At 42.6% G+C, this 19,630-nt stretch overlaps 1 protein-coding gene across 1 annotated transcript in view; it reads left to right on the forward strand.

Annotated features, from left to right (window-relative positions):
* Positions 1-19,630, forward strand: part of DNER (delta/notch like EGF repeat containing) — a 295,345-nt gene that overhangs the window by 243,404 nt on the left and 32,311 nt on the right. Inside the window, exon 9 of the mRNA XM_028105280.1 lies at positions 16,393-16,515. Within this exon, the coding sequence (XP_027961081.1) occupies positions 16,393-16,515 (123 nt within the window). The remainder of the gene's footprint in view (positions 1-16,392; positions 16,516-19,630) is intronic.

Raw genomic sequence — 19,630 nt, forward strand, 5'->3', positions numbered from 1 at the left:
GAGGAGCTACAGAGAATCTGTGGCCATTTTTTTTTTGTAATCTACCATAATCTTAAACCTACATATGTGAGGAATGTGAATGACTTTCATATATTTATAAAGCAGATTTGAGGAGGATAGTTGAAAAATAAATGCAGCGTGCAGGTATGATGGTTTGAGGTCCCAGTGAACTTGCCTACCCAAGGGATAAGGAGTGTTTGCAAGACAATTGCTTTCCTTATTTCAGAATTTCTTCACGAGTCTATAGATGGAGCTGGTCTTTGCTTTATGTCAAGGAAATTTTATTTTCTACTTTTGATTATTTATATTCATACTCTACTAGGATCTATACTTCTGATTTTTCACTGCTTCCGTAACCTCTTAAATGAGTAAGTGCCCTATATTTAGGCATCTTAATGATCACTTAGTAGAAGCCATAGGAACAGAACTCAGGATTGACTCAAATAATTGAGTTCTGATTCCAGTTGATTTGCATTTAGAAATTTATAATCCAGTTGCCTCAAGGTACAGTTCTGGTGGTTCCTTTTCTCCACAAAGTTCTTTTTCCCCCCCTTAATTAATAACTATTTTATGTGTGTCTGTTTCTCATTTTGAATTTCTAATGTGAGAAAGTGCAAGGGATAATATATAAAACTGTAGCCATTACATATTTTTTAAAAGTTTTGATTTAAATTCCAGTTAGTTAACATACAGTGTAATATTAGCTTCAGGTGTACCGTATAGTGATTCAACACTTCCCCACATCACCTGGTGCTCGTGACAACAAGTGTCCTCCTTAATCCCCATCACCTATTTCACCCATCCCTCCCCCCATCTCCCCATTGGCAACCATCAGTTTGTCCTCTATAGTTAAGAGTCTGTTTCTTGGTTTGCTTTTCTCTCTCTTTTTTCCCTTTGCTCCTTTTTCTGTTTCTTAAATTCCACATATGAGTGAAATCGTATGGTATTAGTCTTTCTCTGACTGACATATTTTACCTAGCATAATACTCTCTAGCTCCATCCGTGTCATTGCAAATGGCAAGATTTCATTCTTTTTTATGGCTGAATAATATTCCATTGTGTATATATATATACACCACATCTTCTTTGTCCATTCATCAGTTGATGGACACTTGGGCTGTTGCCATAATTTGGCTAGTATGGGTAATGCTATCAACATCAGGGTGCATGTATCCCTTTGAGTTAGTATCTTTGCATTATTTGGGTAAATACTTAGTAGTGCAATTGCTGGGTCGTACAGTAGTTCTATTTTTAACTTTTTGAGGACCCTCCATATTCTTTTCCAGAGTGGCTGCACCAGTTTGCATTCCCACCAACAGTGCAGGAGGGTTCCCCTTTCTCTGCATCCTCGCCAACATCTGTCGTTTCCTGACTTGTTAATTTTAGCCATTCTGACTGGTGTGAGGTGGTATCTCACTGTAATAAAAGAATATGCAAAGGGAAAAAGACAGTCTCTTCAAAAAAATGGTGCTGTGAAAACATACAAAAGAATGAAGCTGGACCACTTTCTTACACCATACACAAAGATAAATTCAAAATGGATTAAAGACCTTAATGTGAGACATGAAACCATAAAAATCCCAGAAAAGAACACAGGCAGTAACGTCTTTGACATCGGCCATAGCAATTTCTTTCTAACTATGTCTCCAGAGGCAAGGGAAACAAAAGCAAAAATAAGCTATTGGGACTTTATCAAAATAAAGCTTCTGCACAGAAAGAAACAATCAACAAAACTAGAAAGTAACCTATTGGAAGGGAAAAGATATTAGCAAATGACATATCTGATAAAGGGTTAGTATCCAAAATGTACAAAGAACTTAGAAAACTCAACACCCCAAAATGAATAATCCAATTAAAAAATGGACAGAAGACATGAATAGACACTTTTTCAAAGAAGACATACAGATGGCCAACAGACACATGAAAAGATGCTCAACATCACTGATCATCAGGGAAATGCAAATCAAAACCACAAAGAGATATCTCCATGAAGTTCTTCAGCTGAAATCATAACTGTAAGTGTCAGCTTCAGCCCTTATGAATGTACAGCCTGTAGGGATGGTGGCCAAGTGGGAAGTGTGTGCTTCTAAAAATGTTTATGAATGACTATGAGAAATTTCCTTGGTGTTTAACAGTCTTAAGGATTCAGCATATTTACTTGAGAATGACAGTGACTAAGAGGGAGGCTTGAGGATTGCTTTGTATTGTGCCTTTGAATGTCCTCAGTGATAGGAGAGGGAACGCAAATATACCTGGAGAAAAATCTACATCTGCATTGTGGATTCCATGCACCAGAATTTTCTGGAATAGTCTTGATCACAGTGTTTTGTTTTCCATCACACATCTACTTTGGTACTAAACTATGTATCCATGAGACCCCCTTTTATCATCGGAAACAGCATAACTTAGATCATGTTTCTCAAGTTTTGGTTGTAAAAATTATTATTGTAGATTGTCTGCCATTTTTGCTTTTCTTTTTAATCAAAAAAATTTTCCCCAGACTTAGTGAAATATAATTGACATATAATGTTGTGTAAATTTAGGATGTACAATGTGTTTATTTGATACACTTATATATTGCAAAGCGATTACCACCATAGCATAGTTTACATCATCATGTCACTGAATTACCAGTTCTTTTTTGTGGTAAGAACATTCGAGATCAACTTTCCTAGCAATTTTCAAATATGTAATACAGCATTATTAATTAATCACCATGCTGTACATTAGATCCCCAGAACTTGTTAATCTTATAACTGGAAGTTTGTACCCTTTGACCCCCATCTCCTTAGCCCCAGGAAACTACCCTTCTACTCTCTGTTTCTATGAGCTCTGTCTACCATTTTCTGATGGTATTCTCTTATCGAAAATGTTCTTTCTATGGGTTTAGGAAGCTGGGTCAGAGATGTGGGGAAAAACTGCACTCAATAATCTAAATTTAGACTTGTTTCTCCACATTCTGATTAGGTATATATGACTCCAAGTCCTACAGGGAGAAATAAATGTTTGCCCACTTCTATACCCTTATCACCTTCCCTCATTTTAGCTTCCCCCCAACGCCAAATTTGGCATTTGCTGTCAGTTTGGAATTCCTTTGAATTGTTTTCTTCCCTTGAGCAAATCAGGGAACCATGCGTCTATGGTTGGTAGGTCATCTGACCACATTTCACTGTTGGTTTATTTATATGGCTGTGACTGGTACATGTTCTGACCATACGCTTTGTGGTGGGTTTTTTGATAGGATGAGGGGAAGCCACAGATATTAAAAAATATTATCGTGCCTTATCTGGCACCTGTCATAGATAACTCCTACCGCTTCCTGCCCTTCTGAGAATCAGAAGTTGTGCGAGGTGTGTGCTTTGTAAAGCTTAGTGGCTCTCAGACTTCACTGTGCATTAGAATCACATAAAGGGCTTATGAAATCAGAGTTCTGGGCTCCACCCACAGAGTTTCTGAGTGAGTAGGTCTTGGTTGGGGCCTGAGACCTTGCATTTTTCGAGTTTCCAGGTGATGCTGATGCTGTTGATCTTAGGACCGCATGGCAAGAACCACTGGTATAGTGTGATGAACAGACACAAGCCCTTTCGAGGGCAAACACCTCCAAAGAATATTTGGTGATAATTAAGTAAATTAAAATCAAATTTAAGCAATTTGTGAAATAAATTAAAAGGAATGAAGCATTTAAAAAACTTTCCTGTACTTTTCACCTTTAGAAATTCTTCTTTGTTCATTAACATACTTGCATGAAAATGATCATCTAAGATTCATTTTCTCTCCAAAGTACTGTCAGAAGACCTTAATCTTTGATTTCCCCCCAACACTTCCCTATTGCCCGTGCGGGGTCCTGTGTCGGCCTGGGTGCATTCCATACTGAACAACCTCTAGAATGTGAGGGCTTTGAGCCTACCTTTTCTTTTCCAAATCTCTTCATCATTCTCCTCATCTCAAGAATAAACCACACCATTTTTACGTGTATTTATGAACTAGTGCTAGTCAGATGAGGTCATAGGAATATTTCATTAAAACATTTTATTTATGGGGCGCCTGGGTGGCTCAGTCAGTTAAGCCTTTGGCTCAGGTCATGATTCCGGGGTCCTGGGATCGAGCCCCGTGTCGGGCTCCCTGCTCGGTGGAGAGTCTGCTTCTCCCTCTCCCTCTGCCTCCCCCACTGGTGTTCTCTCTCTCTCTAAATAAATAAAATCTTTAAAAAAAACCCCAAAACCAAAAAACAGAAAAAAAAAACATTTTATTTGTTGTTTATAAGGAAACACGCACCACAATGATCTTTAAAATCAAAGTTGTAAAATATTATTTTGTCATTACATTTAATCTTGGATCTTAGTGCTTTAATCATAGTGTCAGAAGAATTTGTATTTAAAAAATTACCTTCTATAGGGAGTTAGTAAGAAAAACGGGCTACTTTATAAAGGCTAATTTTAACCGTAGCTACCATATGTTTAGAGGGCATACTGGCAAGTTTGTAAGCTGCAAAGAAATATATGAATATTAAGCTTTATTAGTAAAGGAGATGATATTTCTTCTTTACATATTTGCATCCCCTTGTGCATGCATTTCCCTTTTGTAAAACATTTCTTTAAGTTGCTCCTCCTTTGTTAAACTCCTGAGTAACGTTTTTTTCTTCTTTCAGCTGGTGTAGATCATAGGTAGAATCCACCCTCTAGTGGCCAAAAGCATCATGAAAAAAAGGACATAAAGACAAAGCTAAAAAATTATGAAGACGTTGATTTTTTCATGTGACTAGTTTGTGACCTAGTTCCGAAGGCAAATCCAAGAGAAGACTTCTAGAAACACTTAGACAACATAGAAAAATCCGCAGGATGATGGACAGGTTCAAGCGTTAGTTTGCAGTTGCTGCTATCTAGGCAGGCTCACTGTTGAGTTCTTGAGCATCGTCACGATCCAGCTGTGTCATCTACAATATATTCTTTCATTTGTCCTGAAATGTGTGTTTGGAGGAGAATGCTAACTATTTGTAAGGATGGAACTCAGGACAGTGGTGGTTTGCTTTTCTACCGTATATTTAAGGCACTTTTTTCCTTTGCCTGTGAATTAATGATGATTTACACTCTATTCATAAACCTAGAGATGTTTCAGAATTTTTAACATCTCCAAAGGTTTTCTTTTTTTACTTGTTAAAAGACGCAATGCTCCTTTAAAAAAGAGTTTCATTTATTGGCAGTGCACCTTATTGTGATGGTTTTTCCTCGTGTCTTAAAAAGTCTTCTCTTCTAATAAGACTGGATCTTTTCCCTCCATACACCCCTCCACCTAAAAATTACCCGTAATAAAGTCAGCCTTTTCTTAATGCTACCAGTTATCCTTTTGCCCAAACAACTGTAGGCACAGAGCATGGGTATTATTTCCCTTGGTAATCAGCAACGTGATTTGGAGTTGTGACAATACAAGTAAAATACCTATAAAAGCATCTGTGATATTTTTCTTTTTGTGTTACACAATATATACACATTTTCAGTGTGGGAAATTAGAAAATTTGAATATGCACACTTAAAATATAAATATAAAAAAGAATCCTTTGATTTCTCTGCCTGACAAAAACTGTCAATTTTGGGAGACCTACTCCCAGGCATTTTTATTATTTGTCCAAATCAGACATTTGCTAAGAAAAGAACTCTTGCTGCAAATATTTATGCAAAGGTTATTTTGCACTGTGATTCCATCCTCCTAGCAAATTCAGTTCACTCACTGTGACTGAGCATCTTCTATATTCACCAACCTGTGTACTAAGGAGGGGGGGAAGAGAACGGACCCGTTGTTAAAGAGAAAATACAGAATTTGGGGTCAAAGTTTGGGCCGAAGGTCAAGGTATTACTGCCTGGCAGGAAGCCGGATCCAGTGCAGAGGAGAGTTTCAGGGCATGGGGCTGAGGGAAGGCGAAGGGATAGGTTTTTAAAAAGCCAAATATAAACAGACTCTGTTTCATATTAGAAAAATCCAGGTATTTGAGCATCTGACTGGGAAATCTGGGCTCTACGGGTTGTGGAATTGCAGAGCTGTTACCGTTCTTGTTTTTCCAGGAAGTGGGCTTTGCTCAGGATGCAGGTGCCCTTCAGGGTTGTGGTGCTTTAGTGCCTTTGTGGCATATTTGAGGCGGGCACCTCTTTCAGAATTCCAGTACCTTCGTTGTCTTTTAAAATCCGGTTTGCGCGGTGGTCAGCTGACCTGGGGGACACATGCCATTGTTGGTAGGTATTCGGTAGGTATCATATGCCAGGCATGGTGCTGGATGGTGTTGCCACTTCAGGTGAAACGTCAAGTGCGCGTCCTCCTGGGGCTGGGGCAGGGGCCCTCCTTTTATAACGACTGAGTGGCTTCTGTTGCCACAGGCGCCCCTGAGTTACCTGGATGGAAGATGTCACGTGAAAGCAGTTGAGCCAGTGACCCCTGGATGGCCCCGAGCTCCCCACCTGTAAACACTTAACACTGGGTTGCAAAAAGAGGTTCGTGGAAGGAAAGTGGTGTCAAATCCATTTTATTAGAATAAAAGATAACTTGAGAGGCGAGAATCCCTTCACTCAAATGTTCAAATCACTCCCCCCTCCGGCGCCCCACTGTCTCGGTGACTCTTGAAAGCAGTGCCCGCGTTAGGTCCCTCAGTGGTTACAGCAGGTGGCGGTGTGGCTCCACAGGGGACCCACAACCATCCCGTCTCCACCAGTTTCTCTTTCTCTCTGCCTTTTAAGGAGTTCTTTCTCTGTGTCTCTCCCCGCCCCCCCCCCCCCCCCGTTTCCCCCTTGATATTCTGGGTCCCTGTCTTCCTCCCTCTTCCACTCTCTCTTCCACTTCCTCCTTCTCTTTCTGCTTCCTCCCTCCCCCAGCTTCTTGCATCTTCTGACCCCAAACCTTTCTTTTTTAGCTACCATGCAATAGATCCCCCCCAGTACCTACCTAGCTCAGTCCTGGTCAATATGGTCAGAATTCCGCTGATGATCGTTAAAATGAGCTGATGTTTTTTCTTCATATTGCTTCCGTTTCCCTGGGAGAAACTCTTAATTCCCTTTGTTTGATTAAGATCTACTTCTAGAAAGTGGTTTTACCGGCTTTCCATTCCCATCCCCTGCTCCAGCCCCACCATGTGAATGGGATTCTGTTGTATTGGCAAGTGCCTAGAACGGAAACTGGCCGCTGGAAGGAGGTTCAGTAAATGTCAGCAGCATCTCTGGCTAAGACAAGCCAGGAGGCTGGGACTCACCTTCGTCCTCGCCCTTTCTCACCCTCCACATCCCACTTCTTACAAGTATTGCTGTTTTCCTTTTTAAATGGCTCTTGACATTTCCTCTCTAGCTGGCCCTGCCGCCACCCTCCACTCTGATCCCGGCCGTGTTTTCCCTGGGATGACTGCCATACCTCTTCACTGATTTCCCCACATGGATTCTTGCGGGTCTTGCCCCCATTCGCCAACAGAGTGATCTTTCTGAGAGGCGCACCTGAGTTTTCACGCCCTGTCCCCCACTCTGTTGAAGGTATCACCTGGTCTGGTGGCTGCCTGCCTGTTTGTTCTCTGCCCTCTGCTCTTCCGTAGACCTCAGCCTATCTCTGGAAGGAGCCATAGCAGGCTGGCCCCCCCACCGTGGGACTTCTGCACACCCTGCCTCTCCTGCCTTGAACTTCCCGGTGCGCCTCCCACTGTGTGTTGCTACCCTCACACGACCCACCTCTCAGCTCTCTGTCCCTTCCTGAGGGCAGCCTCCCTGGGGCTCAGCTACGGCCAGTTCTCCCGCTTCTCCTTCCCCCTGGCACTCCAGATGCCCCCCTCCCGCCAGCTCACACTCAGCCAGTTATGGTTTCACATTTATTTGGATGATTGTTCGGTGCCTGTCTCCTTTAAATGCCCCTAGTAGAGGTGTTACATCTATTTTCACACCGTGCCTAGCACATGGGAGGCACTTAATAGCTGTAGGTTGCATTAAAGAATGAATCAACCAAAGAGGCAAACAGGAGACCCGGAACATGGCCAGCCTTCACCAAATGCCTGGGAGAGGCACTGGCAGCCTGCAGGGATGGGAAGACAAACTCACTGCATGAACTGTTAGGATATGACTTATAGCCGGCTTTCCATTATCCATCTTTCTTGGAAGCCCAGGGAGGGACATGCAAATCTGCAGATGGCTCAGCAGCGTATATATAATAGGGAGGCTGGAGAGTCTAAAACTAATTCAGCCTCTACGTATGGTCCTTCCAATTTAATGTTTATAAGAACCACAGCCGTGGAAACATTGATTGATTTGGGCCTTCTCGCATCTATTTTCTCCCTGGCTCAGGTGCCTCCAACACTGAAAGGATGAGAAATTAGGGAATAAAGAAAGAAGCCGTACCAGCAGCCACTGTGTTCCACACGCCAGCGAGGCTCCGTCTCCTTACACAGCTTCCTCCCGTTTACAGACATTTTCCGTGTGTGTGTGTGTGTGTGTGTGTGTGTGTGTGTGTGTGACAGGAATGTAATTCCTCCATGGAAGTCTGTACAGATGCGAACATCAGCACATCTATTTAGAACAGAACATTGGAACATCCGATAAGATTAATGTGAGCAGGGATTCATACCTATATTTTTTCCTGTTCTTAAAAAGATTCCTATTGTGATCGTATCAGCAGAGAGTGATATAGTGCACATGCACACACTCCCCCTGAAACCAAGCTCTCAGCACAGTAAAATGATTACATTGCCCATCACTCCGTGGTGCCGAAGGGACTCTCTGGCGATCAGTGAGTTTAGTGAGAATTTGAAAGCTCACAGACGATCATATTAATGCAATAGGATTGTTTTCCTTTTTGCCCACATTTTTAACTACCATGAGAGAATGTTTGGAAGATTTGACTCTCAGGAAGTGGTCTAGACTTGAATCAGGGGATCTTGGGCTTCCACATTTTATCATTCAATGTGAAATGAGAGGAAACATCCTCTGAGTTGCAACATGCCCTTAAAGGAACCACTCCCCTTCTACCCCACTCACTTCAGTCTGACCTTAAAGTAAAACAAAAAAAAAACCCAAACAAAACCGCAGACACTTCAAGTTCGCTCTCACCTTGAATTTCGCCTGCACTGAGTGAGCAGTGCAGTGAGCAGTGTGGCCTCCCTGGTGTTCTGAACACATCACCATTGGTTTTTGGAGGAGCTCTTTGCTTTTTCTGAGGCAGCGGGGAGCACAGGTAGCCCAGCAGGGTTGGTATCCATGGGGGAGTTGCCTCAATTTGTTATACAGAGTGTGGATGCCATCTGGTTACAACTAGAGCCCCCAGTTCGGGATTTTTCAGAGTGAGCTGTGATGGGCAAGGGGAGAAAAGAGCTGTTGATTAGACACAGTGTGGGGCCAGAGCCTCTCTTCTGTTAGGATGAATATTTAAGTGATGTTGTCTTGGGACAATGTTGAGAGAGCAGAAAAAGAAAAGGCAGCAGAAAGCCTTGCCTTTCAATGGACAGAATAAAACCTGGAGGTGGCTGTTGTATTCTAGAACAGGTCAGACCCCGGGGAGTAGAATCTTGCCTCACTGTGCCTTTGCTAAGTCAGTCAATAGTATAGGACCTTGGTCTTCACAGGAGGACACAGAGGAGTTCCAACCCAATGGCAGAACATTCAACAGGGTTCTCAGTAGCTCGAAAAATTACCAGGTGGGGCTCCTTTCCATCTATCTACCCACCCACCTACCTACCTACCTACCTATCTAATCTATCTCTCTCATTACTTATTTATTTTTATTGAGATGTAATTAACATGCAATGTTACATTAATTTCAGGGGTACAACATAGTGATTTGACAAGTCTATATATTATGCTGTGCTCACCACAAATATAGCTATCATTGGTCACCATATAACCCTATTATAGTATCACTGACTATATTCCCTGTGCTGTACCTCTCACCCCTGTGACTTACTCAGTCCATAACTGAAGCCTACACCTCCTACTCTTCTCTCGTCTCTTTATTCCATTCATTTGGTATTTGAATCTGGGTAGCCCCAGATGAACTGAGCGTCCGTATTCTCTATGGCTGGAGGAAGTCACCCAGGGGCTGGTATTATATTAAACCCATAGTCACAGATGGACCCCTCAGTTCTGCCCCCCAAATCCTTTTTCTCAATGAATTTACTCTCTTCACAGTGAAAAATTCAAACCTACACATTCTCAAATCTCCTCAAGTTGTTCTCATGTTATAAAAAGGATCTAGGACGTTGGTTCTCAAAGGGGGTTTATGTTCTCCAGGGGCCATATGGCAATGTCTGGAGACCTTTTTGGTTGTCACAACTGGGGAGAGGTGGGTTGCTGGAATCTAGTGGGTAGAGGCCAGGGATTCTGCTCAACATCCTACAATGTACCGGACAGCTCCCAACCATGAAGAATGAAAACTCAAAGCTCTGATGCGAAATGTCAAGACCGTCGTGGTCGAGAAACCCTGATTTTGGGTGTTATAACTGAATTTTGTCTCTCCCAAATTCATATGTTGAAGGCCTAACTGTGCCCCCCACCCCCACCCCCGTGCAACTGTATTTAGAGATAGTGCCTTCAAAGAGGTAATTAAGGTTCAATGAGGTCCTAAGGATGGGGCTATAAACCAATATAACTGGTTTTCCATAACTGTCTGAGACACCAGGGAGATGTGCCTACAGAGACAAGGCCGGCCACATGGAAAGAAGACACAGGGAGAAGGTGGCCATCCACAAGCTAAGGAGAGAAACCAAATCTTCTGACAACTTGATCTAGGATTTCCAGCTTCCAGAACTGTGAGAAAATAAATTTCTGTCATTCAACGCCCCCAGGCTGTGGTGTTTGGTTTTGGTGGCCCTAGCAGATTGGTACACTAGGTAATGCATTCTGGGGACATTCTTGGGAAACTAGGAAGAACACAGGGTTGATTGTGTGTCCTTGGGCAAGTTTCTTTATTTCTTTGACTCTTAATTCCTCACCTACATGTTGGGACTAGTCATGCCCATCATTCTGGGTTGTCAGGAGGATTAAACCAGTTAGCACATGTGAAGGGGCTGATATAAAGCAATGGCACTAACATGCTATTAGATTGTAAGCTTCTTGCAGGTAGAGACCTGCTGTTTAGCTTTGTACCCACGGTACCTGGAAGCTCCTGGCACATCGTAGGCACATCTTAAATGTGTGTTGGCTTAATCAGTGGCAGTTTGGGTGCTGATTCAACAGCTATTTTGAGCATCTTTTCTGTGCCAGGCACAGTGGGTACAGCTGTGAATACTGCAATCATAGCCTCAAGCTAATATTCTAGTGGAGGAAGAGAAATAATAATCAAGAATAGAAGCTGAAATATGATTTCAGACAGTTATAAGTGTTGCCATGAAATCAACTAAGTGTTATGATGAGTAACTGGTGGGAGAAGCTTTAGCTAGTGTTGTCAGAAAATTATCTGAAGCAGGGATTTTTGCCTTGTTTTGTTTTGTTTACTGATACTGGTGTGCTTTGTTGGTGATTTAAGCTCTTCAAGAGCTATTGCTCTTGTGAAGTGATTTTCCAAAGTGGTGAACAACTCATGGTACAATCTTCTCTTGATTTACCCAGTAGTTACATTCCAGGAAAACTCAGCATATCTTAAAAACTATAAATGCAAATGTACATGTAAAGCTATTAGGTTCTAGGCCTGAAAGGTTACAAACAGGGTTTTCACTTCCATGAATTTCTGATGGGACAGACAGAAGTCATGAGGGATGCTAGGGCATCCTTGGTTGTGCAGGGGTATCCTAGACATTACAAGATGGTTAATATCTCTGGCCTCTACCCACTAAATTCCAGTCGAATCCTCCAATCAGTGTGAAAAGCAATCCCTCCCCTCCCCCCAACTTTCAAAACAACCTCTAAAGGGCAGTTTACCTCCCATTTAGAGTTATGATTTTTTAATAAAGATTTTATTCACTTATTTGAGAGAGAGCGCCCAAGCAGAGGAGGGGCAGAGGGACAAGCAGACTCTCCACTGAGCGCAGAGCCTGATTCAGAGCTCGATCCCAGGACCCTGAGATCATGACCTGAGCCAAAGGCAGACGCTTAACCGACTGAGCCGCCCAGGCGCCCCTCCAGTGACTTTCTAATCTTCTAACCCAGCTGTCATTTTTCAGTCTTTAGAGCCTTTGAGCAGCCCTCCTTGATTTCCTTCCCTCCCCTGGCTCCCATGACATTGCTCTCCTTGGCCTTTCCTCCTCTCCTTTGCCTTATCCCTAGCCAGGGTCCTGATCTGGTTTCTTCGCCACCTGCCTATCCATGTTGATCTGATCTCGATCCCTTCTTTTTTCTTCTCCAAAGTTTTTCTTTGATGAAACTTCAGCACCACTTCAGGGCCACAAATTCCCAAGATGCTGTTTCTACACTATTTAAGTCTATTTTTCTAGCTGCCACCCGGACCTCCCTAAGTGAGCCCTAAGTTAAACAAAATCCAACTGGTCAACTTTCTGAAAAACCTGATATTCCTTTGGTTGTGTTAATGGCGACATCATCCATTCACTCGGCCTAAACATGGTGGCCATCTTGACCACTCTCACTCCTTACGTCCAGTTGATCACTGTGTTCTGTCAATTTAAGGAATATTGGAGTCGAATATTCAGGAGCAAGTCATGCAAAGATGGGAGTGGTGGTGATGAAGATCGGTGCCCTGGAAAGGGCCACTCTGATCTCACCCTTCTGATCTTTTGTTTTATTTAAAAAAGTTCTGTGGACTAGCCTAATTTTCCTAGACCCTGGGCATACTGCCCTGAGCTAATTTGTTTGCCCGAATTAATTACTAGCAGGGGGTGGCAGCCTCATTTTCACAGAAGCCTTCTCTTTTGGAAGGAATGCCTTTTTATTCAAAGAGTCCAATTTAGGTTCTTTGGTACCCAGTGTAAGGAGTGCCTTGACATTTCCATAAAGATGTTGAAATGTTACCATCCCTGAAGAAACAGTTTCAGAATATGAAACCTTTATCTTTTTCTTTTCCCCCAAGGAAGAAAAACATCACCAGCTTAATTATCTCTGTAAAATAACTTCCTTATTTGCTTTTCATGTTACTCGTGGAAGAAGAGAATGATACAGTTTGTAAAGAATGAAAACAATGACAAATGATTTCATGAAATTTGCTTTTGATTTTTGTCCGTGTAAATAACACCCCAATTGCGAGGTCAAAGGTGCTTGTAGGGTTATCTGTTGTTCTTCCAACTGATTTTTAAAAGATCTGTTAGGAGAGCAAATACAGTTGGAAAGATGTTCCTTGCGATTGTTGCTCCACACTGAGAAGCCGAAAGACAATGAACTTGTTATGTAGGTAATATATGAAAAAAATTTTAATTGTGAGAAAAATCACATAACATGAAATCTACCCTGTTTACAAATTTTTAAGGGTACAGTACAGTTTTATTAATGATATGCACATTGTCATGCAGCAGATCTCTAGAACATTTTCATTTTGCAAAACTGGAACTCTATATCCATTGACAGCAACTCTCCATTTTCCCCTACCCCCAAGCCCCTGACAGCCACCATTCTACTCTCCTTCTGTGAGTTTCACTACTTCAGATGCCTCATATAACTGGAATCATGAAATATTTGTCCTTCTGTGACTGGCTTATTTCACTTAGCTTATAGTCTCAAGGTTCATCCATGTTATAGCATATGACAAGATTTCTTTCCTTTTTTAAGGGCTAAATAATATTCCATCATATGTATAAACTGCATTTTCTTTATCCATTCATCCGCTGATTGACATTTTGGTTGACTCTACCTCTTGGCTATTGTGAATAATGCTGCAATGAATATGGGGATGCAAATACCTCTTCGAGATCCTGTTTTCCATTATTTTGGATAAATCCCACAAATGCCATTATAATTCATATAATAGTTCTATTTTTAATTTTGGGGGGATTCTCTGTATTGTTTTCCCTAGCGCTTGCACCATTTCACATTTCCACCAGCAGTGTACAAGGGTTCCCATTTCTCCATATCCTTGCCAACACTTACTGTTTTCTCTCTGTGTGTGTGTGTGTGTGTGTGTGTGTGTGTGTGTGTGTGTGTGTCTGTGTGTTTATAATGTCTGTTCTAACAGGTGTGATGTGATATCTCATCGTGGTCTTGATTTGCATTTCCTTGCTGATTGGTGGTGTTGAGCATCTTCTAACCTCTTGGCTACTTGTATTCTCTTACACCTTCCACAAAAAACAACTCAAAATGGATTAAAGACTTAAATGTAAGACCTGAAACTGTAACACTCCTAGAAGAAAACATAGGGGGAAAATCTTCATAATATTGGTCTTGGCAATGATTTATTGGATATGACAACAAAAGCACAGACAACAAAAGCAAAAATAGACAAGTGGGGCTAAAACTAAAAAACAACACAGCAGAGGAAGCAATAAATAAATTGCTTAATGAAAGCCAACTATGGAATGGGAGAAAATGCTTGCAAGCCATCTATTTGATAAAGAGTTAATGTCCAAAACTCATAAAAAGAAAGATTTTCTGTTGAACCCAGATCGGGAGTCAGCAAACTTGTTCTCTAAGAGGCCAGCTAGTAAGGATTTTGGGCTTCACGGGCCATATGGTCTCTGTTGCAACTACTCAGGCTGCTGTTGTAGTGGGAACACGGCCATAGACAATACATAAATGGATGAGTGTGACTGTGTCTCAATAAAACTTTATTTACAAAACCAGACTGGGATGGATTTGGCCTGTGAGCCAGAGTTTGCTGATCCTTAAACTAGAGCAGGGTTCTCCATCTGACTCTGTTAGCATTTTAGCTGGGTCTTTTTTTGGGGGGGAGTGGTCATGGAGGGCTGGCCCATGCCTCCCAGGATGTTTAGTAGCATCCTGATGCTAGATACCAGTGGCAGGCTCCTTCCCCTCCACCCTAGTTGTGACAACCAAAAGTGTCTCCAAACATTGCCAAATTCTGGGGGCAAAATTGCTGTCAGTTGAGAAACTCTCATCTAGATGATCAAAATACTGATGAAGGGAAATAAAAAATATTTCCCTAAAATTACAAAAAGTAGGGTAAGATGGAAGAATTGAAAACCATGGCTTGTTTGTCTCCGGTAGGTCAAGGTCTCCTCAGAGGGGCCATTATCACTGTCTAATTTTGGAAAGCAGTTCAGAAACAACTGAAATGGCAACAAACTTGAAAAAAGTACTCTGTTAATACTGCAGATAGGAGCTTAACCTACTTTTGCGATAGGCACGAGAAAGAAAACAGTTCGACACATTAGCATGTACTAATGGAACTTTCTGAGTTTGAGGGTTGGCTATGAGTTGGAAAGCTGGAAAAAAAAAAACTAGTAGTTCTAGTTCTCATTTGAGCAAGGGTTTATTTTTTCTGCTTATCTGAATTCAGAACTGACACAGGCAGGGTGATTTTTGAAAGCACTCACGTGTTTCTCATTGTTTGGACAGGGCCAGAAAAAAAAAATGGCTTGGTTTCACTGCAAATTGGCACTGACGCATGTTTTTGAAAGTTAAAAACAGTATAACATTCATGAGTGAATCTCAAAGAATGTTGTCTTCTTGTCCTTTAGAATAAACACCTGTGTTGCAAACGGAGTAAAAGCCATCTTTGTTGGGAAGCTGTTGGTTTCTTTTTCTTCATTGCTCTTATTTTATTTTTAACAACTAGAATTTTAAAGTACAATTTAAAATATTGTAATTGAGATAATAGTTCTTTTATGTTTTTAAAGATTTTATTTATGTATTTGAGAGAGTGAGCAGAGAGAGAGGGACAAGCAGATGCCCCGTGGAGCACAGAGCCCATTGCGAGGCTCGATCCCAGGATCCTGAGATCATGACCTGAGCTGAAATCAGGTGTTCAACCAACTGAGCCACCCAGATGCCCCAAGCAAATCACAATTTTAAATTAAAAAGAATTACCCCACATTTTATCAGGAATTTCAGTGAAGCCTTTTTAGCTGACTTTCTTCTTGACCTGAAGAGCAAAGGAAATAATGGATCCCTTTCTCTTTTAATAAAATTCTCTTTAGTTGCTAGATATGGCTTTCTGATTGGAGGAGGAGTGGTCCACATCTTTGAAAGGAGCTGTTGCTTCCATGCTGTCACCCCACTGGGATCATCCCTGTCTCCTGTGGCCACAGCCGATGCACTCCGTGACCCCGGTCTCCGGGTCACTACTAATGTAGTAATGAGACCATCTGGTGGATAAATGGGATCATTCCTTTTATACTTGGGATCCTGAAGAAAGGTGATGAGAATGCATTCTTCCTAGCCTTCCCAGAAAGCCACATTTCAATTATACCCCAGGGGACCCAACTCCTGAAATCCCGTCTGTCTGTCCCGCTCTTCCCATGCCGACCCCGCCACCTTTCTTGTAAGCTGTCCGGCGTGCGTTTAAATGGAACCCATTTGACCACAGGCCTTTCTCTCTGCCCTTCAGGTTACCACGGCCTCTACTGTGAGGAGGAATATAACGAGTGCCTCTCTGCCCCTTGCCTGAACGCCGCCACCTGCAGGGACCTCGTTAACGGCTATGAGTGCGTGTGCCTGGCGGAATACAAAGGTGAGCACCTCTCAGCCTTCTTATGCCCGAGTGGCCTAAATGACGTCACGGATTTCTCAACTCAAATGCATAAACCTCTAATTGGAGCTTTACATTATTCAGGGTAAAACCCAAATGCTGGAGATGCGAAGATTTATGGGACCAAAGAGAGCAATGAGCAAGTCTGGGGTTTCCTCTGGATAAACTGAAAAATCTCTCTCCTGCCCTTTCCTTCTTCCTCTATCCTCGCTCTTTTCTCTGTTGAATGTGTACAAAGCCGATGGTAAGAAGTGAGCCTAAGTGCCCCGTCAGACATTGATCGAAGGACAGGGCTGTGGGGCTCGCTGGGCAGAGACAGGATATTGCGCTGTTGGTGGAGGACGCAGGTGGAATCTCACATGTTGGAAAAAAGTTAATTCTCATTAAATGAGTCAGTTGCAAGGGAAATGTTAGCTCATTGGAGTGGATGCATGTCAAAGTCACTCTGGAAAAACAGCCGACATCGACAGAGTGTTTATAGTGTGCAGACCTTGTTCTAAGCCCTCGTGTGCATGAACTCACACAGTCCTCCCAATAACCCTGTGAGGTGGCAGTGGTGTCCCTCAGAAGCCCGGCCAGCGTGTCCCTAATGCCCTTTCTTCTGCCTCCCCAGTGGGCTCAATGGTGTGGCTCCATTCTAAGCCCAGACACCCTTGGACGGCACCACGCCAGGAAATCGTGTTTATCAGCTGCTGCGCACATTTCTCTAAGCCACAACTTCAGGGCTGGGTTTAGATTTTTGTAATGCCTCTGTGGGCTCTATTTATAGCCATTTCATTTAACCTCTGGCTCCCAGCACTGCTTACTTGATACCATCCATCTGCCTGGTAACCTGGCCTTGCAGCTGCTGCTCTTTCTCATTGGATGGACCCACCGTTATTTAGTGGTCTTTTTGGTGGGCCTTCAGGGTGTGTAGGCCACATGGATGAACTTGATCTGGTCTCTCTGGCTGGAAGGGATGAGGCTGGGCCAAGTGTTTGCTTTATGTTCAGTAGATCTGCTTCTTCTCTCCCAGTGTGATGCCCATTTAGAGCCAAAGTCCACCATTTCTGCAAGGGCAGATGGGCTGGCTTCATTCATGTGGATTTCATTCCAGGGTTTTCAGAGTATTGAGAAATAGGGAGTCTGATCAATTCTGGAAAGAAGAATAAAGGAGCAGTGAGTCAGGAGACCTAAGTAGCTCAGCCTAATCGTGCCACGGGCTTCCTGCTGAGCTGGGAGTAAACTCTTAAGCTGACCAGTCTTTATTTTGTCAGTATAAAGCAAAGACAGTGATGTTTACTGACATTTTGAAATTCTTCAATGACAAAATTAGTAGTGGATGTGCTTCGAAAATTAAAAATTCCGAGTTCTTCAGTTGATGATACAATTTTCCTATCTTTGAGGCATTGCTCAGGCTCTCGTGCCTAAGCAGTAACAAATACAATTACACACCATGAGCCACAGATACATATGTTGATCCTTCTATATATACTCTAAATTCCGCCCCTTCTGTCTTTCTGGGACTTGCCTCCATCAGTTACTGACTCTCTGTGAGGGATGACCCAAGAAGGAAAGTGACTCTGGAGGATATCCCAACATACCAGAGGATATGGATTCTCAAGGAGAGGATGCAGGTGTTGGGAGCCTTTGCACACCACAAGGTTAGGGGAGAACCGAATCAATGGCTAGCAGAGCTCCAAGCACCCTCAGTTTACAAAGAGGAAGTATATGCTGTGAATGTGCTCCATGTGACCTAATGAGCTGGGGGGTGGGGTAGCTACAGATCTCATGGAGACTGGCTGCCCTCTAATATAACTGCACAGGTGGGCTGAGCCGGTCCTTTATTTTCTGTATGGCTGAGAGAAAATGGTCTCTATTCATTCCTGGAGAGCCCTGAGCCTCCCAAACTGGGAGGCCTCCACTCTGTGCCCTAGTATACAGGGTTACCAGTTGGCCGGCCTGTCTAGCACTGGAGGGGAGTCTCCAGCGGCATCTGTCTCTGCCTGACGTTGGCAACCTTCACCCTGGCCAGTACGGGGAGCCTGTCTCAGCAAATCAAAAAGGGAAAATAATCTAGAAAATAAAAATGAAATTGCAACAATAACCAACAACTCCAACCACTCCAGGGAGGGAGTGAAAAAAGTAATATATATTACCCAAACTTGAATCTGGATCTGGAAAAGCCAAAAGAGGAACTATTTTGTGGTGGAAGTGAAAATATGAGGAAAGGGAAATCCTGACTGACAAGATAGGAAATGTGGGGAGAAGATCCAGGAGCTCTGTTTCCGTCTGGATGGTGGATGCTCAGAGGAAGAAGGAACACATGGAAATAAAACCAGAATCAACTAATTACTGGAAGGAGAAGTCTATGAGCTGGAGAAAACTGGTTTTCAAATAGAATGAATAGGGCTTGCAGAACGCTAGAGGGGTTAATGAAAGAGATGATACACCATTTGAGATTTCCTAGTAAAATTTCTAAATCTAAGGATGAAGAGAAGTCTTTTTGTTCATAAGAGTCTTCAACAGGGAGTGCAAGTTACATACAAAAGAAAGAGTCAAATCCGCACTGACCTTCTCCTCTCTGTAATGAAACTAAGCAATAGTGGAGCACTGTTTCAGGCTCCTCAGTGCAAAGGACAGGTAGTCTTTACATTTGAGGGCAAAAGAAAGACATTTCGCACATTTAAGGATACAGAAAACATAACACCATGTCCCCTTTCCAAGAAAATCATTTTAAAAAGTATTCTCACTCAGCTGGACCTAAATCAGAACAAATATAACTAGATAGGGGAAGATAGAGAACAGGAAGAGCGTTGAACAGACTCCTTTAAATGCAGGGATAAACCTAAATAGATGATATTAAAGTGATTGTGGACGGTAATTTAATGGTGAAGAGAAGTCTTCTGAAAACAAGTTACACCTGCTTTACCAATTAGTTCTGCTGTGTGATGAATCACTACGAAGTGGTGGCTTGAAATGATACCCTTTTAGTTGCTAACGGTTCCTTTGGTCCAGGCATGTCTTCGTGGACTCCCTGCTTGGGGTTCCACAAGGCTGGAATCAGGATGTTGGCTGAACTGAGTTCTCATCTGAGGCTTGAATAGGAAAGGGTCAA

The sequence above is a fragment of the Eumetopias jubatus genome, unplaced genomic scaffold (assembly GCF_037043125.1).
Source record: "Eumetopias jubatus isolate StellerSeaLion01/CBP00866 unplaced genomic scaffold, mEumJub1_p1.0 scaffold_3, whole genome shotgun sequence".
NCBI classification, from domain to species: Eukaryota; Metazoa; Chordata; class Mammalia; order Carnivora; family Otariidae; genus Eumetopias; species Eumetopias jubatus.